This window comes from Apis cerana, linkage group LG7, assembly GCF_029169275.1.
Source record: "Apis cerana isolate GH-2021 linkage group LG7, AcerK_1.0, whole genome shotgun sequence".
Classification (NCBI taxonomy): Eukaryota; Metazoa; Arthropoda; class Insecta; order Hymenoptera; family Apidae; genus Apis; species Apis cerana.
In genome coordinates this window covers 11,771,109-11,786,439 of record NC_083858.1, presented here as the reverse complement: position 1 = coordinate 11,786,439, position 15,331 = coordinate 11,771,109, and the positions used below count along the sequence as shown (strand labels likewise).

The 15,331-nt window shown below is 33.2% G+C and overlaps 2 protein-coding genes across 2 annotated transcripts; both read right to left on the bottom strand.

The window, feature by feature from the left end:
• Positions 1-51: 51 nt before the first annotated feature.
• On the bottom strand, positions 52-11,196 carry LOC107999395 (sodium-dependent neutral amino acid transporter B(0)AT3). Its single transcript, XM_017059196.2, has 14 exons — positions 11,082-11,196; positions 9,011-9,329; positions 8,727-8,922; positions 8,515-8,630; positions 8,317-8,424; positions 8,059-8,142; positions 7,801-7,962; positions 7,579-7,689; positions 7,278-7,479; positions 6,976-7,178; positions 6,695-6,896; positions 6,480-6,639; positions 6,138-6,401; positions 52-5,421 (listed from the first exon to the last, which is right to left on the bottom strand). The coding sequence occupies exons 2-14, from the start codon at positions 9,194-9,196 to the stop codon at positions 5,226-5,228; spliced, it is 2,190 nt and encodes a 729-aa protein (XP_016914685.1). The 5' UTR covers positions 9,197-9,329; positions 11,082-11,196; the 3' UTR covers positions 52-5,225.
• Positions 11,197-12,465: 1,269 nt separating this feature from the next.
• On the bottom strand, positions 12,466-13,725 carry LOC107999392 (uncharacterized). Its single transcript, XM_028667412.2, has 5 exons — positions 13,580-13,725; positions 13,292-13,427; positions 12,871-13,028; positions 12,686-12,798; positions 12,466-12,613 (listed from the first exon to the last, which is right to left on the bottom strand). Exons 1-5 carry the CDS (start codon positions 13,723-13,725, stop codon positions 12,567-12,569), a joined length of 600 nt encoding a protein of 199 aa, XP_028523213.1. The 3' UTR covers positions 12,466-12,566.
• Positions 13,726-15,331: the final 1,606 nt, after the last annotated feature.

The following is a 15,331-nucleotide window of genomic DNA, read 5'->3' as shown; positions in this document are numbered from 1 at the left end:
CGAATTTTCGTCCGTTGAAAAAGAAAAAGGATATCGAGAAATAATAAGAAATGCACGTTTACGCCCGGTATTTATTTTAACATTCAACTGACAACAATATATATATGTACAGTTTTACGTATACGTAATATCAGTGTATATATATTCATTATATTTATATATAATTGTAACATTAGCTACCGTCCCCCACACACCGTCCTTTTATGTCTTATTCGTTATTGCGCAAGCTACATCGAAATTATGGTATTACCTTAGTTTGTTACGATGTGTCATTGATAAAACTCGAGTAACGCGAATCATCGGTGAAATCTTCGCAATACGCTTCGATCTCTTTCCAATAAATACGCGAATCTTTTTTCTTTCTTTTTTTTCTTTCGATTCGCTTAAATCGCGTTTAAATCGCGCCCTAAATATGGATGGAAATGACCTTCTCGTTCGTACGCATTCTGAACCGAATAGGGCACAAAATTAAAAATAGTGATAATAATAATAACAATAATAAACGATAAAAAAGAGATTAAACTTAGAGTCAGAGTTGGTAAGTCAGAGGTATGAAATTATACGAAACTTAACTAATGAATACTATATCGATATTACATTTTTAGCTATCCTCCTGATTAAATACGGGATAATTTCTAGATACGTTATTATTGATACGTTTCATCGATACTCTTTGTTCGCTCCACCGATATGAAATGTATTTTCTTGATCCTCGAACGGATGATATGCGGAAAATCAAAGTAGAAAGTGCGCTGAACAATTCGTTTATTTTTTAAAAAAAATTTTCCTCCCTTAATTATTGTCCATTAATTATTGTCTTATTATTAGGGTGCAAGTGATATTCATTGCATTTATATATATATATATATGCGTTTCAGTTAAATATCATTTATTATTCAGTTCGATAATTAGATAACTAAACTGCGGATTTTTATGTAAATATATATATTTTTCACATTATGAAGATGCGAAGAAGAAATGTTTTTGATATTGTTCATTGATAATTAAAAATTAATCAAAATATCTTTAAATACGAGCAATATCATCGCTTAATTTATCTTAAAATTCGATTAAAAGCGTATTAAAATTAGATAAAAATTGAACCGTTATAATTGCAAAAGTAATGATTTCCGATCAACGAATAAACGATCATTAAAGACGCGAAACCTTATCATTTAAAACACTTTTTGATTCATCTCGATACGACTTCCGATTCCCAAGATATCATCGCGTAAAGGAAAGGATGTTTTTCAATCATTTATCTTAAACTTGACTAAACTCTATTAAAATTAAGAAAAATTCGAATCGCAATATCTTCAAAGATAATTCGCTTCCGGTTAATGAATAAACGATCATTAGAAGCGTAAAACCTTATCATTTAAAACATTTTTTGATTCACTTTGATACGACTTCCGATTCCCGAGATATCATCGTGTAAAGAAGAACGTATTTTTCAATCGTTTATCTTAAACTATTAAAATTAAGGAAACTTTGAATTACTATGACTTCGAAGATAATTTCTTCCGATTTCGACGAATAAACGATCATTAGAAACGAGAAATCTTGCTCTTTAAAACTCTTTTTCGTTTATCTCGATACAATTTCCGGTTGCCAAGATATCATCGTGTAAAGAAGAGGATAATTTTTAATCGTTTACTATCTCATGTTTACTATCTCCGTCCTTGTCACCTACTCGAACCTTTCGCCTCTTCTTGCTAACCTAACCTCCAAACGAGTAATACACGAATCCTGGAAGAATATTTCACGTATTTCCAGACAAAAATATAGATCACTAGCTCGTTTATAATCTCTGCGCTGTGTCAAGCGTAATGAAAACTTTGATTGAGATATCGGGATAAAACGAAAAGTGATTTGAATGACACATATTTTTCTTTGTTTCAGTCGCATAAAGATCCACAGTATAGCCATTTACACTGCATTCGCGTTATAATTTAAATCGTTAACGCACCGTATAAACTTTTGAGTAACCGTTCGAGGCTGAAGAATAATTATGTTACGGGGAAACAAGAAACTTATATTCGAGTGAATTTTATCCGAGATTTGTACGTTTCGCAGTTTGGGAGGGAAACGTTCACGAAACATACATGATATAGAAAGAAACGTTTGTACTATTCATTGCAACGGCGATTCATCATGTTTCACGCGGCAACTCCTTGTCCCGCAAGTTATTGTCTGTTTACAGTTTTTTAAAAGACACTTCAACAATTATTTACAATCGAGCTACTGTATAATACGGATAATTAATATAATATACGAGTACAATTAAATCACTAAATCGATTCAGGAGCAACATAATTAATCCTCGGTGTAAGTGTTATTAAATCGATCTTACAAGGATCTTAACAAGTATTATCAACGATATTTTTCTTTAATAATATATTCATTTCGGTATTAAATCACTCTTATATATAGTTTTATAGTTTAGCACCTTATCGAGAAGAAACAAGAGAAACGATCTACTCGCGAATGTAAATATTTCTCCCCGTGTGAAATTAAACGCGTGTGCGATTCTATTGCGTGACGTTTGCCGAAGACCAAGGATTAATTTTCTTCTCTCTGGATGGTAGAACCTATTTTTCATTCTCTACTATTTTCATGTCCCCTTTTTTCTTCTTTTTTTTTTTTTCTTTTTCTTTTTTAAGCCGTTTCGTTGAATCATCGTCGCGAGATCTTGTGCGAACAACGATTCGATTGTTAAAAAGAGTTTAGAGAGACCATACCCCGTAAAGCGCGTACAAAATAGAGAGATTCGAAGTACAAATAGATACGATTGGAGAGTATCTCGCTAACTGCTCTAACCTCTGCTAAGAAACGATTCCCCTTTTCGAAGGAATAGATTAATTAGATTTCTCTTTTCTCTCTTGTGGAATTACATAATATTCATTTCGCGTTAAATAGATCGCGAAGAATTTACGCATTTATGACATGTTCGAATATACAAAAATCTATAAAATGCATATAATGAGATGAGAGAAAGAGAGAGAAAAATATCTATAAAACAAACTACGTGTTATGACCGTTGAAAGGACGAGACATATCCTTTTTTCTTCCAATTTCATTTCCGTTCAAAGAAACATTTGCATAAATATTCGCCGGTATAGTAAAGTGTTTTGATTTTTTTTCTTCTTTTTTTCTTTTATTTTCAAATTCTTTCAATAATGTAAAATTTCTCCAAAAAATTCTCTTGTTTTCGCGATATGATGTAAAACACGATTATTAAAAAAAAAAAAAAAAAGAAATACAAAGAGGAAGAATATGAACGATGATGAAAAATATCAGAAATCAGAGAAAAAATACGATATTCTCTATTCCTTCGATCGAAGCAACATCCTTCTCATCGATTTTTTTCGTAGGCCTCGGTGAATGTGCAAGAATGTGTAATAGTGCAATCTATCTTTTATACGTCTTATTGTCGAATTATTTAATCGTCTCGATTAAAAATTAATTTTCGATTTCGTCGAATCTCATTATTATTGTCGTACACGACCCCCGACCGAGTCTTAGAAAAAAAAAAATTTCTTATTGTCTGTTATAACAACGTTTATGCAACAAACGTCGAACAAGATCGAGCGTCGTAATTTTTTTTTTTTAATTTTTTTTTTTACCTCTTCCCTCGATATCGATACTTTAGCTTCGTTCGTTCATCGGATTATTTTATTATTACCTCCTCTTCTCGCCCTTACTTTTTCTTCCCTCTCGATTTAGAAAGAAATTCTATAAATTCGACACGTGAGATATGTATATGTATATGTATAGCTAAAGTAATAATTGATATTCGATTTAATAATAAGAGAGCTAGGGATGGGGCTAATTCAACTAACTTCGAATGCATCACACTTGATCACATCGTTTTGCGAAACGAGATCATTGATATGATTCTTGATCGGATTGCTCCTTCTTCTCTCTCTTTTTTTTCTGTTTTTTTTTTTGGATACGTTCTTAAAATCTTACAATCGATCGAATTTTGGCTAGATCTTTGTATAATATTATAATTTCGCGACGATAAGAGCACAATGGAGAATCAATCGGTGTTCTAAAGTAATGATAATAAAAAAAAAAGGAAGAAAAAGATAATAATAAAGCAGAAGATAAAAAAGTGGAATAAAATTCGGGATCGTCCCCATTTTTTTTGTTCTTTTTTTTTTTTTTTCCCTTTACGGACGGCTCCTACATCTAATCTTAGGTTTCTCACATTATTTGCAATTTTTGCTAAGCGGTAAAAGTTTTATTTCGAGTCTAAACTTTAACTTATTAGTTATCCTATTTTATCATGATCGTCTGCAAATCTGTCGTTGCAGCGTTTCAACTCGTCTTTTAAGAATGTAAGGTCTGTAAATGCTAAATTGATGCGCGTTATATGCTATATAGTCTTTGAAATACACGATACATCTCCTAATAAATCATAATTTTTTGATATCGTATATAACTCTTCTTTTCCCCTTCTACTTTCTTCTTCGTATTCTTTAGTATTTAAATTCCTTTCTAACATTATCGCAATGTACAAAAGATAAAATTTCGAGTGCTTTTTCACGCAAAATATTCGTAAAAACGAATCGAATAACGATAAAATATATCTCGACAAACGCATCGGGATGCATCGTATATTCGCAAGCAAAGAAACTGTAAGTTTGGCTTGAAGGTAGAACTCGCAGTTTCTTATTTATTTACTTATTTTTTTTCTTTCTCTTTTTTTTTACGTTTACTTATCCACTTATACTCATTTTTCTCGCAAAAATTTGAAAACGTTTCCGTTTTCTCCAATCGATATTGACGTTCGCGTGTATCGTTAAATGATTCAGAGACTCGAAAAACAGCAGACAGAGAGAGAGAGAGAGAAAAAGATCACGTCTAAAAGATGAAATAAATAATTACCCCCCTGCCTCCCTTCGTAATTCAATTGAAAAAAGCGTGTTCCGTCCTCCTTCCCCTTAAACGAATCTCGTCGCCGTCCTCGTCACAAACATACGCGTAGATCAAATTATACAAACGTCGACGTTTTCGACATTAATTGACACGATGTACCCTTCTAAGATATACGCTCTCTAAAAATAAAGAGTATGTGGCGCTTAAATTGAAACGAAGAACGACGGATACGAGGTCTGGCAACGATCCACCCCAACGATACGAAGTAAAAAAATGCTGTTCCTCGGCCTTACGAACCATTTGAACGCACGTTAATCCAACGCGTGAGAGGACAACCATTCCTAGGTGAGATCCTCGTCGTCGTCGCTGGGGCCGCCGGTCGGGCAACAGAGTCCCTCTGAACCGTCGCTCCTTATGCAGAACAGCAGCGTTTCCGCCGACGTCACCTCGTGGGGCACTATGCCGTGAAATTCTTTCAGATCGGCAGCGGGGAACCACGCTTTCTCGTTATCCTCGATTATCAGTATCCCGAAGAGTCTGAATTGCGAATCGAGAATTAGAGGAAAAGATTCGGGGATGGGTGGAATTTAGGGTAGTTTTGGGGTGAAATCGAGTTTGAGTCGAAAGTTGAATTGAAATAGAAAAATTGTATCGTGGATCTTGCGAAAAAAGAAGAAATTAGAGAAAGTATACATGAATACATATGGTGAGATTTGAGTCTAAAATTAAGAATTGAATGGTAAAGAAGAAAAATTATACGCGCATGTTGTGAAATATAATTGAATCTAAGATTGGAGAATAAGTGAAGAGTAGGCGCCAAAATATTAAAATAGGAAAAGCATACCAGGGATCTCGTGAAAAAAAAGAAATTAGAAAAATTATACATGAATACATATGGTGAGATTTGAGTCTAAAATTAAGAATTGAATGATAAAGAAGAAGTTATTAAAATTATACGTGTATATTGTGAAATGTGGAGTCAAGTTTGGAATCTAAGATTGGAAAGTAAGAGAAAAAGTTGAAGTGCGAAATTACAAAATAACAGAAAAATTATACATCCCGTTTGAATCTCGACGATAGAGACAAAGATTGAAGAACTGTTATAGTAGAAAATGCGAAGTTAAAATTATAAATAGAAAAAAAAGTTAAGGATTCTACCAAAATATACCAAAATTATATTATATCTGGTATTGGAGAATCGTAGTAATTCGACTAATATGATACGAAGATAAAGATAAAAAAGGAAAATTTACCTGCAAATTGCAACGGCGGGAATCCAAAGAACGGAGGCGAGGATAAGGAGACCGATGAGGCCCAAGGCCCAAAGGGGCCACTCGTGTTTCTCCGTGATACCCTTGCTGGCAACCCAAGCTGGATAACCACTCCCATCCACGATGATCTCCACAATCGAGGCAATTAAGATGCTCAGCATAGCCATCGGGCTCAAGTACTTCCAACATATCAGCCAATAAAGGCCTGGACGGTTGCCAGTCATCAGTTCGATGTCATCCGCGAATCTACGAACGAAAGAACGAATTTCGCTCGACCATCCTTCGAAAACGATATCGCAACAAACAATTTAATTTCCTCCATACCTTTTCAAACCGTACACGTAGGACACAGCGATGCATTCGAAGAACGCGATGATCAACAGGGGGAAGTTTCCACTGAAATTGTCGAATAACACGAAGACGTAGCTTCCAGCACCGTGAGCGAAGGCCATCGAGATCACGCAACAAAGCAAGCAAATGCCACCTAAAAAACCAAATTACTATTACTTTGTCCACTTTCGAGACGAATGTTAATAAACCTGTGAGAATTTCTTTGCGCAAGTTCGGGAACAGTTTCATGTCGACGATGCTCGTGACCACCCCTTCCAGCGTGCCGAATTGAGAATCTATTCCCAGGGTGAACAACATGAGGAAGAATAACACGGACCAGAATTGAGCTCCGGGAAATTGATTGATCGCTTCCGTGAATATGATAAACGCCAGGCCAGTCCCCGATGCCGACTATGGGACAAAATCGGCGAAAAATTGGAATTCGATTATAATTATATACGGACGAATGGTATATATAAAACGAGCTCACGTTGTCCAATTCTTTTTCGAGGTCGCATTCGGGTAATTCCGGCATGATCAAGCTGTCCAACGTCCCATTCCCCGTGGTCACGTTCAAAAGTGTGCCAGCCGCTGGTATTTCGTCGGGTATTTTATCCAATTGGCCAAATATGTTGAACAGGGTCGCATTCCTTTCGGTTAGACAGTGCTCGTAGACCATGGTAGCTTTGAAACCTTTTCCAGCGATTAATTACACAAACATTCTCGAAATTATACGCTTGTACGTATATTACCGATTATTTATTCGAGAGGGAGGGAAAGACCAATAATTACCAATAATAGAAAACACAACAATCCCGGCAAACATGGAAGTGAAACAGTTCGTTAAACTGACCATTATCGCGTCTCGATAGCAATTGTTGTTCACAGGATTGTAAGAGGAGAAGGCTATTAAACCGCCAAACGCCAAACCAAGGGAAAAGAATATCTGCGTGCCCGCTTCCAGCCATACCACTGGATCGGTCAACTTCCACCACTTGAACAAAGAAGAAGAAGAAGAAAGAATGATCTTCTTTTTCGAAAAGAAAAGAGGGAGAGAAAGAACGAGTTCGTGGTCAATTAAGGAATCGGATACCTTTGGGGTGAAAAGGTGACGCAGCCCGTCGGACATCCCTGTCAGAGTGACGCCGCGAAAGAAGAATATGATCAAAACGATGTACGGAAATGTGGCGGTCACGTACACGACCTATAAAAAACATTCCAAATTTATAAAGTTGTTGTTGAAAAATGGAAATCTTTCGATTCTCGCACGCGCGATATTCGATAACGACAACGGTCGAACACTTTAAAAGAATACCTTCCCTGATGAAGCGATTCCCTTGATCATGCACATGTACACGAGGATCCAGGCGATCACCAGAGCCAAAGCGATCTTCCAATTGAATATTTCTGGGGTGTTGATGTCCTCGGATATCATCAAAGTTGTCCGATACCAGAAGTATTGCGTGGGACTGCTTATCTGGAGAGACGAGCACTGGTTAATACACCAATGTCCAATGTGCAATCGTCCAAATTGAACCGAGCAAGTTAATTAATTCGAATTTTTCGATCCTACCACACACTCCGATTCGGGTGCGTACGATCCGTTTTGGAAATACACGTTGGGGCACTCGGCCCACGGTAGCTTCGATTGAAAACTCTGGAAAATAATTTTTGATAATTTCCATCAATACAGAGAACTCACTCTTTCATCTCTTTTACTATTTATTTTCTTACAACATTTATCTCTAATAATTTTCCTTCAACATCGTAACATTGCTTTATTACTACAAAACTTGCCAAGGAAAAAGAAAAGAAGTACGATAATACTCACTTGAACGAAGTAAAATAGGCACCAAGCGATAATAGTGTTGTAATACAGAGCTACGTTGAAAGATACTACAGCACTGCTCACACCTATACCACCCATGTACGGAGAAACCTGTGTTAGAAAACAACGGATGTGATCGCTTGGACGAAGAATCCTATTTCGACGGATTGCGTTGTACATTGTGCATCGTGCGACAATCACCTGATTCCACACACCGATAGCTCCCTTCCGTAATCTCTGGCCAATCGCCAATTCCAGATAGAATATGGGGATGCCCTCGATGGCCAGCATTACGAAGTATGGGATCAAAAATGCTCCTGTTAGGGGGAAAGAAGAATATTCACAGAGGCTGAGAGAAAATTAAGAATAAACAGGTTTCCAAGTTTCGAGAAGTACAAGAGGGAGAAACCCACCTCCGCCGTTCTTTTGAGCGAGATAAGGGAATCTCCACACGTTTCCAAGACCAACGGCGTATCCGACTGTTGCTAGTAGAAAAGTAAGCTTACTATCCCAATTTTCTCTTTCGTCTTCGCCCGCTTCCGGCCGGAAAATCGCTTTTCCCTCGTTGCTCCCGAGCTTACTACCCCCACCCTCGTTCCCCGCTTTGTTCTGCAATTAAATATTCGACACAAAAATTACTCGTTTCATGTTGCAATATTTTATATATAAATATATATTTATATATCGACGTTATTACCTTCATGTTAGGACTGGAGTCCTCAAAGGCTGCGTTCGTGGCCCCATAATTGGCAGTGGTGTTAGTCTTTCTATTGTCCACCACTAATCTACCTCTCATTTCCTTCATTTCAAGTTTGTCCACACTTTTCTGGGGCTTTAAGTCGCGCGAGCTTTGCCGGCGGACGAGATGTGCCGTGTTCGCCATTCTTTCTTTCTTTCTTTCGCTCTGTTGCGCGACCACGGTTTCCTTCCTCCCTTTCTTTCTCTCTTTCTTTCTTTCCTTCTTTTTTTTTTCGAAAGATCAAACGGAAATACCACGCGCGCCTATGGACTCCATCCTGTTAGAAGTGAAAAAATCTTGGTTACGTAATCGTTAATTGCTCGAAGAGAATGTGTTAAATAATAAATATTTAAAAAAAAAAAAAAACAGAGTTGAAGCATGGGAATGAGGAAATTTCTCTTTTAACGAGAACTGAAGAGTTTGGAAAAATATAGAATTGGATGATATCATTAATAATTATCTACGCGATTTAAAATTAAACTTTGGATTTTTATTCAATTAATTTTAAATTTGATTGATAATTAATTGGCAATTTAATCTCGGCCGTAATAAAGCATAACGTTCCAATTTTGAAATTTTATTTAATTAATAATAAATTCAATCGATGATTGATATTTAATTTTTGCACAACGAAGGAGCGATATATTTTATTTATAAGCTCGATAACAATATCGAGATTACATTTTTAAATTCCCCGAAAAGTTTCTATTCTGATGCATTATTATCAAGGATCGTTCAAAAAAGAAGAATCAGAAGTAGATATTTTTATAAACGTTCGTATCATTTGATTCACAATTTCATTGAGCACGAGCTTTTTGAAATCACGTTTGCATACGCTCCACAAATTCCGTACACGCGTTACACTCGAAATTTCTATTTATCTTGTTCACAGTTCTTCGAACAAAACGATTGTTTTTTGAAAATTTATTACTTTCAATATATATTTAACAACAATTCCTTTATCTTTATAATATCTCAAAATCTTTTCGCACAAAATATAAAGTTCTTTCTTTTCAAAGATATAAATAAATTTCGACGAATTTGTCGCGAAATTCGTGTTGTTACATAACACCGAATATAAAAATTCGAAAGGAATCGAGGTAAACAACGTATAATAAAAACGACGTGTAGACACGCAATTCTCCCTTAATTAAACAGTCATTTCAAGAGGAAAATACTCGACGAGAAATGTCTTTGCGATTCTTTTCCAAAGAATCTAGTAGTACACATCGTTTTTTATCGTCGATGAGCAGGAGAGAAAGATGTTTGCCTTTCCGCTTTACCATGGCCCTGACCTCGTATACAAGGGATCTTGACAGTCAATTACCAGTCTCTAAATATTCAACGAGTGTAATTGCTCACGGAGAATTGCTTCTTCGTTTAAGATGTTTACCCACCCATCGATTTTATCGACGATCGAGTATCGTCATCACATTTTGTCCGAATTTTACACGAATAAAAATATATGGAGCGAGGACACGTTGTGGAAAAACATCCTTTCACCATTCTATTTATCGATTTCCGAATAAATATCCGGATAAAAACATCCTCCCACCCCAAATAAGATATTCTAATAACATATTGGGCGGCAATTTTACACGAGTGCACATGCACTATAATATATCGTTCCCATTGACGTCACGGATCAAGTGACATTTTTCGTCCCACGTTCGTGAATGAAAATGATAATCCACGTAATGAATAATCTTTCGAATAAACGATCCACCATTTTACCCGATACAAACATTTATTAAATCAAGAAAATCCCCTTCCGCACGAAGATACGAAGAGAAACGCACGATACCCGATTTCCTCTCACTCTTTTGTTGATTTTTTTCCCCTTTTTTTCTCCTTTTTTTTGAAACTTTTGTTTTTTCAAAGATTTTCGATTCTCACGCGGCAATATTGGACATAATTCGCGCGACGCGCGAATGTATTTATCGTGAAATTATTCTGGGGAGGCGGGGCAGGGGGGCGGGGGTGAAAAAATTGTGCCGTCCGGTAATAACGTTTCGAATTCGCCACTAACCTGTTGGGGTGAAAGAAAGAAAAGCGCGAGGGCCTCCTTATGGCTCGAGGAGCAGTTAGCTACTGTGGCACCCTCTACTGCGATGGTAACTTTTGAAATCACGATATCCAACGGAATCAATAGCGGGCGCCGGCGCCCCAATGCCTCCGTGTCCTACAGACCGGAATATGCGTGGACCCTTTTTTGCCCGAGAGATTGGTCGATGATGATCGGTGAACCGATCGCAACAAGGCGAAATAACCGTTGCTCGTTTCATGACCAATGCTCGCCGCCACTCAAACAGGTGAATTGCGCGGGATCTTGATTAATATTGATAATTCAAATAGTCGAAGATTGAAATATTTATGAAAAAGAGTGGAAATATCGTTTGGAAATAATTATATTAAATTCAATGATGATTTATGATAGATTTTGTATATATATATATTTATATGTATATTAGGTTTATCGAATAGAATTGTATCCGCGTGTGTGCAATCGGAAATTCGGATTGAAGATTAAGCAGAAGCGTTTGACCTTTGCGAAAAGAGAATCGATAACGAGTAACACGTATTTTTATATTCTATGTACGATAGAAAGTGTCGAAATGTGACACGTGTGTTAAAAAAGAAAAAGAAAATTACTATCGACATTCTTCACTTAAAGGTGTCGAAAGGAATTATGCTTTAGTAAGTGGTTGTTCCCTTCGATTACTAGCTGTTCGTGTTATGGATAAATAATGCGAAAAGGATGAATCTCGGTGACAGTAATGCGATCAAAATTAATATCGTTTCGAGCCAACGCTCGTTTCGATTAAACAATACAGTTTTCGTTTAATATTTAATATTTGTTTTGTCAATGTTGGGAAAAATTTAAACGATTCATTCTATTTAACTTTTCTTTTATTATTACAGAATATTTCTTTTATTTCTATAGAATGGATTTAAATACACGTGTATTACATTCATATGAACACGATGAATGGAACGAATAGTTATTCAAGTTTTAGATTAGAATTTAAGTTTCATTACAATAGTGGCTATTTTAGAAATTATTGATTACAACATCAGGAATGCCGTAATATCTTTTCTTTTATCGTCACTTGCAGAAATTACAGACAAAAAAGACTTATTCGCTGTTTCAGTAGATAAACTCGCCATTAATCGGCCAACTTGAATATGCTACCTAATATGCGTGTCAGTGTATACGATGATTTAAACTACTTGTATCTATCTATTTTCTCGTAAACTAAGTATAATAAAAAAGTAATAATTATTAATGCAATTATAAAAATGCATAAAATAAAATAATATTTATTATATAAATATTATAAAATGAATTCGATAGATTTATGGTTTTAAGTATTATTGGAATTTTATTGGAAAGAGGAAAATAAAGAAGATAGTACAAATGGAAATATTTATTTCATTTATGTACAAAATATTGCAATCTGGAAATATTTGCTTATAAAAATTGATGAATTGAAATGTAATAAAAAAAAAACTTTTAATGAACGGATTCTTTTATTAGAAATTGTGTGAAATAGAGTATTCCTGGAATAAATAATGCAAATTAACGAGGAAATTGCTAATTAATTAAAATGCAAATTAGAAATGGATACTTACGTTCGATCCGCGGTTTTTTAAACCGATCCTCGACAAAAGATTTTGTTAAATTTTCTACCGTTTCTTCATCTTTATAATTGAATTGTTTTACGTTTTTATTGATCAGCAAGTATCTAAGAATTTTACGAGTTAAAAAAGATTTTTCAATAGATAAAATCTATAAAGTGTTTCCAATTAAAGGATACAATTCGTGGTAGTAATTGAAAGCTTCGATAGCCCATTGTAAAAGTAAATTTAGTCTTGGTCTATAAGGTGTACCATTGATTAATTCTTTCATCGTTTCTTCATCTAATGAAATTTTACTTCTTGTTTCTTCCAAATTGTTTAAACGATTTTTTAGATCCTAAAGTAATATTTTCCTTGATAATTTTATTGAATAATTAATTTTTAATTTTATCATAATTTTGTATACATACTATAAATCTACTATAAATAAAATTGATTTTTTTTTACATGTAAAATTTTTTCATTACATTTACGAACATTATTCATAAATTTTATAATTAATAAAAGAGGAGAAATATTATATAATTATATAATTAATATATTAATTAATTATTAACGAACAGCATATGAATAAAAAATTAAAATTATAATTCTATTTACTTGATTAATGTTATTAAATCGTGTCAAAATATCTAAGAGCAGTTCAAGTTCACTGTCGATTCCCATAAGAATTTTAAAAATCAATCTTTCACGTAATTCATCTATTTTACAGAGTTCTGCATCATCGACTTCGTTGCTGTAACAAAATGACATCTAACGATAGATTAATGAAACTTAACGACAATGTAGCTCTGAAACATACATTAAGTTTCTGCTCTACACAATACATTTGAACCAGTGATAAAAAAATTATAGTAGTAAATAGAAAAATAAGGAAGTTAACGTTACCTTATGACGAGTCGGAGTTGCTCTGATTGATTCTTTAATCCGTGTAAAGGCCGTTTGGCTTCTTCGGACAATTGATTCCATTTGCAACTTACTTTCTCTAACTGTGAGAAATAATTTATCAAACATTTGTGTAGTTCCTTTGCCATGTCGTCTATAGGTTAGTGTACAACTTATAAGTCGTATAGAACATTTTCTGCTACAAGAAATAGAGAGCGCTGATCAATGCAAATATTATCAACTCGAGAAAAAATTTTTATTAAAATCTTAATATATTTACATATAAATATAATATTGTTATACAAATAGATTATTAAAATTAGCTAAAATTTTTGTTTTTGTGATATTATAATTATCTACATTTTTATAAATTCTTATTTATACGAATAAAAATTTTTCTATTTTTAATTATTATCCAATATGCAAATTTAACATTTCATAAATGTTTTACTATAAATGAATAGAAGATGAAATATTTTTATCTATAACTTGTAACGGATAATTTTTTACTATTATAAATAATGAATCTATATAACTCGTTTTTTAATTGAAATTTTATCGAGTAATATATTGTATTGTTGCATTGAAAAGAAGAATTTTAAAATCTAAATATAGTGACAATATATATATAAATACCTGAATTCATATCATTTAGATTTATTTATTTGCGTGAAAAACAATTCTGATTTCTGGCATTGATAATTCAGTTTATTACTATTACTATTGATGAGCTGAAATTACTTTCATAAACTTTGTAAAACTAATCTTTCATATAATCCATTCATTTATTCAAATGCAAAACTACGCAGAAAAAAAATGAAATCCATTTCCCAATTTAAGTGTGGTTAAAATTATGCAAAATAATGCAACCATTGATTCGAAATATATATCATAACATTATTAATATCGAACCAATTAGAAAAATATGTAAAATAAATTAAAGAATAATTTAATTATAATTTTTTTTAATTAATTTTAATTTATAAGTATTGCATAAACAATATAGTTAGTTTATTGTTTGTCTTAATCTAAAAAATTTCTTTGATTACAGAAATATAACTTTTTTATTTTTTAAAAAAAGAATTAATCTTTAAAATTACTAAGTCTTGAAAAGAATATTTTAAAAAAGTACAAGTCAACGCAAATTAAAAATTGTTCCTTAAAACCTTTTTAATTTTTAACACTTTGAAGTTTGAAAATGATAAAAACATAATTTTAAAAATTAATTGTTACGAAATTTACAAAATTGTTTTTTTTATCGAATGAATTATTTTAATAGAAATATTATATATTAAATATAAAATAAAAACTAAAATATTATGTATTAGATATAAAATAATTAAGTTTTAGGTTTTCTAATTATTCAAGTCATTATAAAATCATTGGAATACTTTTAATACTTTGCATTGTCTCTGAAAATGAATATCGAAACTCATTTAAATTAATTCGTAATTAATCCTAGTCTTAATTCATAATTAATTTTAAATCTTAATTTCAAGAGTTTCAAATATATTACATATATAAAATATTTTAAGAAATTATCTTTATATATAAAACATACTTTAACATTTTACCAAATTTTAAAACACGTATGATTCAACGATTTTCTTTATGCGACATGACTCATGTATTGAACGGTTTGAAAGAAAAAAATTGATTTTCAAATGTTTTAATAAAATGACAATAATTATAATGCCAATGACAAATGCCAGATTCAATAAGATGTTACAATATTACAATAAAGAATATAAAATA

Coding starts and splice junctions, on each gene's coding strand:
- LOC107999395 (XM_017059196.2), bottom strand. CDS start 9,196: ATGGCGAACACGGCACATCTCGTCCGCCGGCAAAGCTCGCGCGACTTA. Junction 8,425..8,514: donor CTATCGGTGTGTGGAATCAG/GTGATTGTCGCA, acceptor TTTCTAACACAG/GTTTCTCCGTACATGGGTGG. Junction 6,402..6,479: donor TACGTGTACGGTTTGAAAAG/GTATGGAGGAAA, acceptor TTTCGTTCGTAG/ATTCGCGGATGACATCGAAC.
- LOC107999392 (XM_028667412.2), bottom strand. CDS start 13,725: ATGGCAAAGGAACTACACAAATGTTTGATAAATTATTTCTCACAGTTA. Junction 13,428..13,579: donor CAACTCCGACTCGTCATAAG/GTAACGTTAACT, acceptor ATTTTGTTACAG/CAACGAAGTCGATGATGCAG. Junction 13,029..13,291: donor GATTTAATAACATTAATCAA/GTAAATAGAATT, acceptor ATATTACTTTAG/GATCTAAAAAATCGTTTAAA.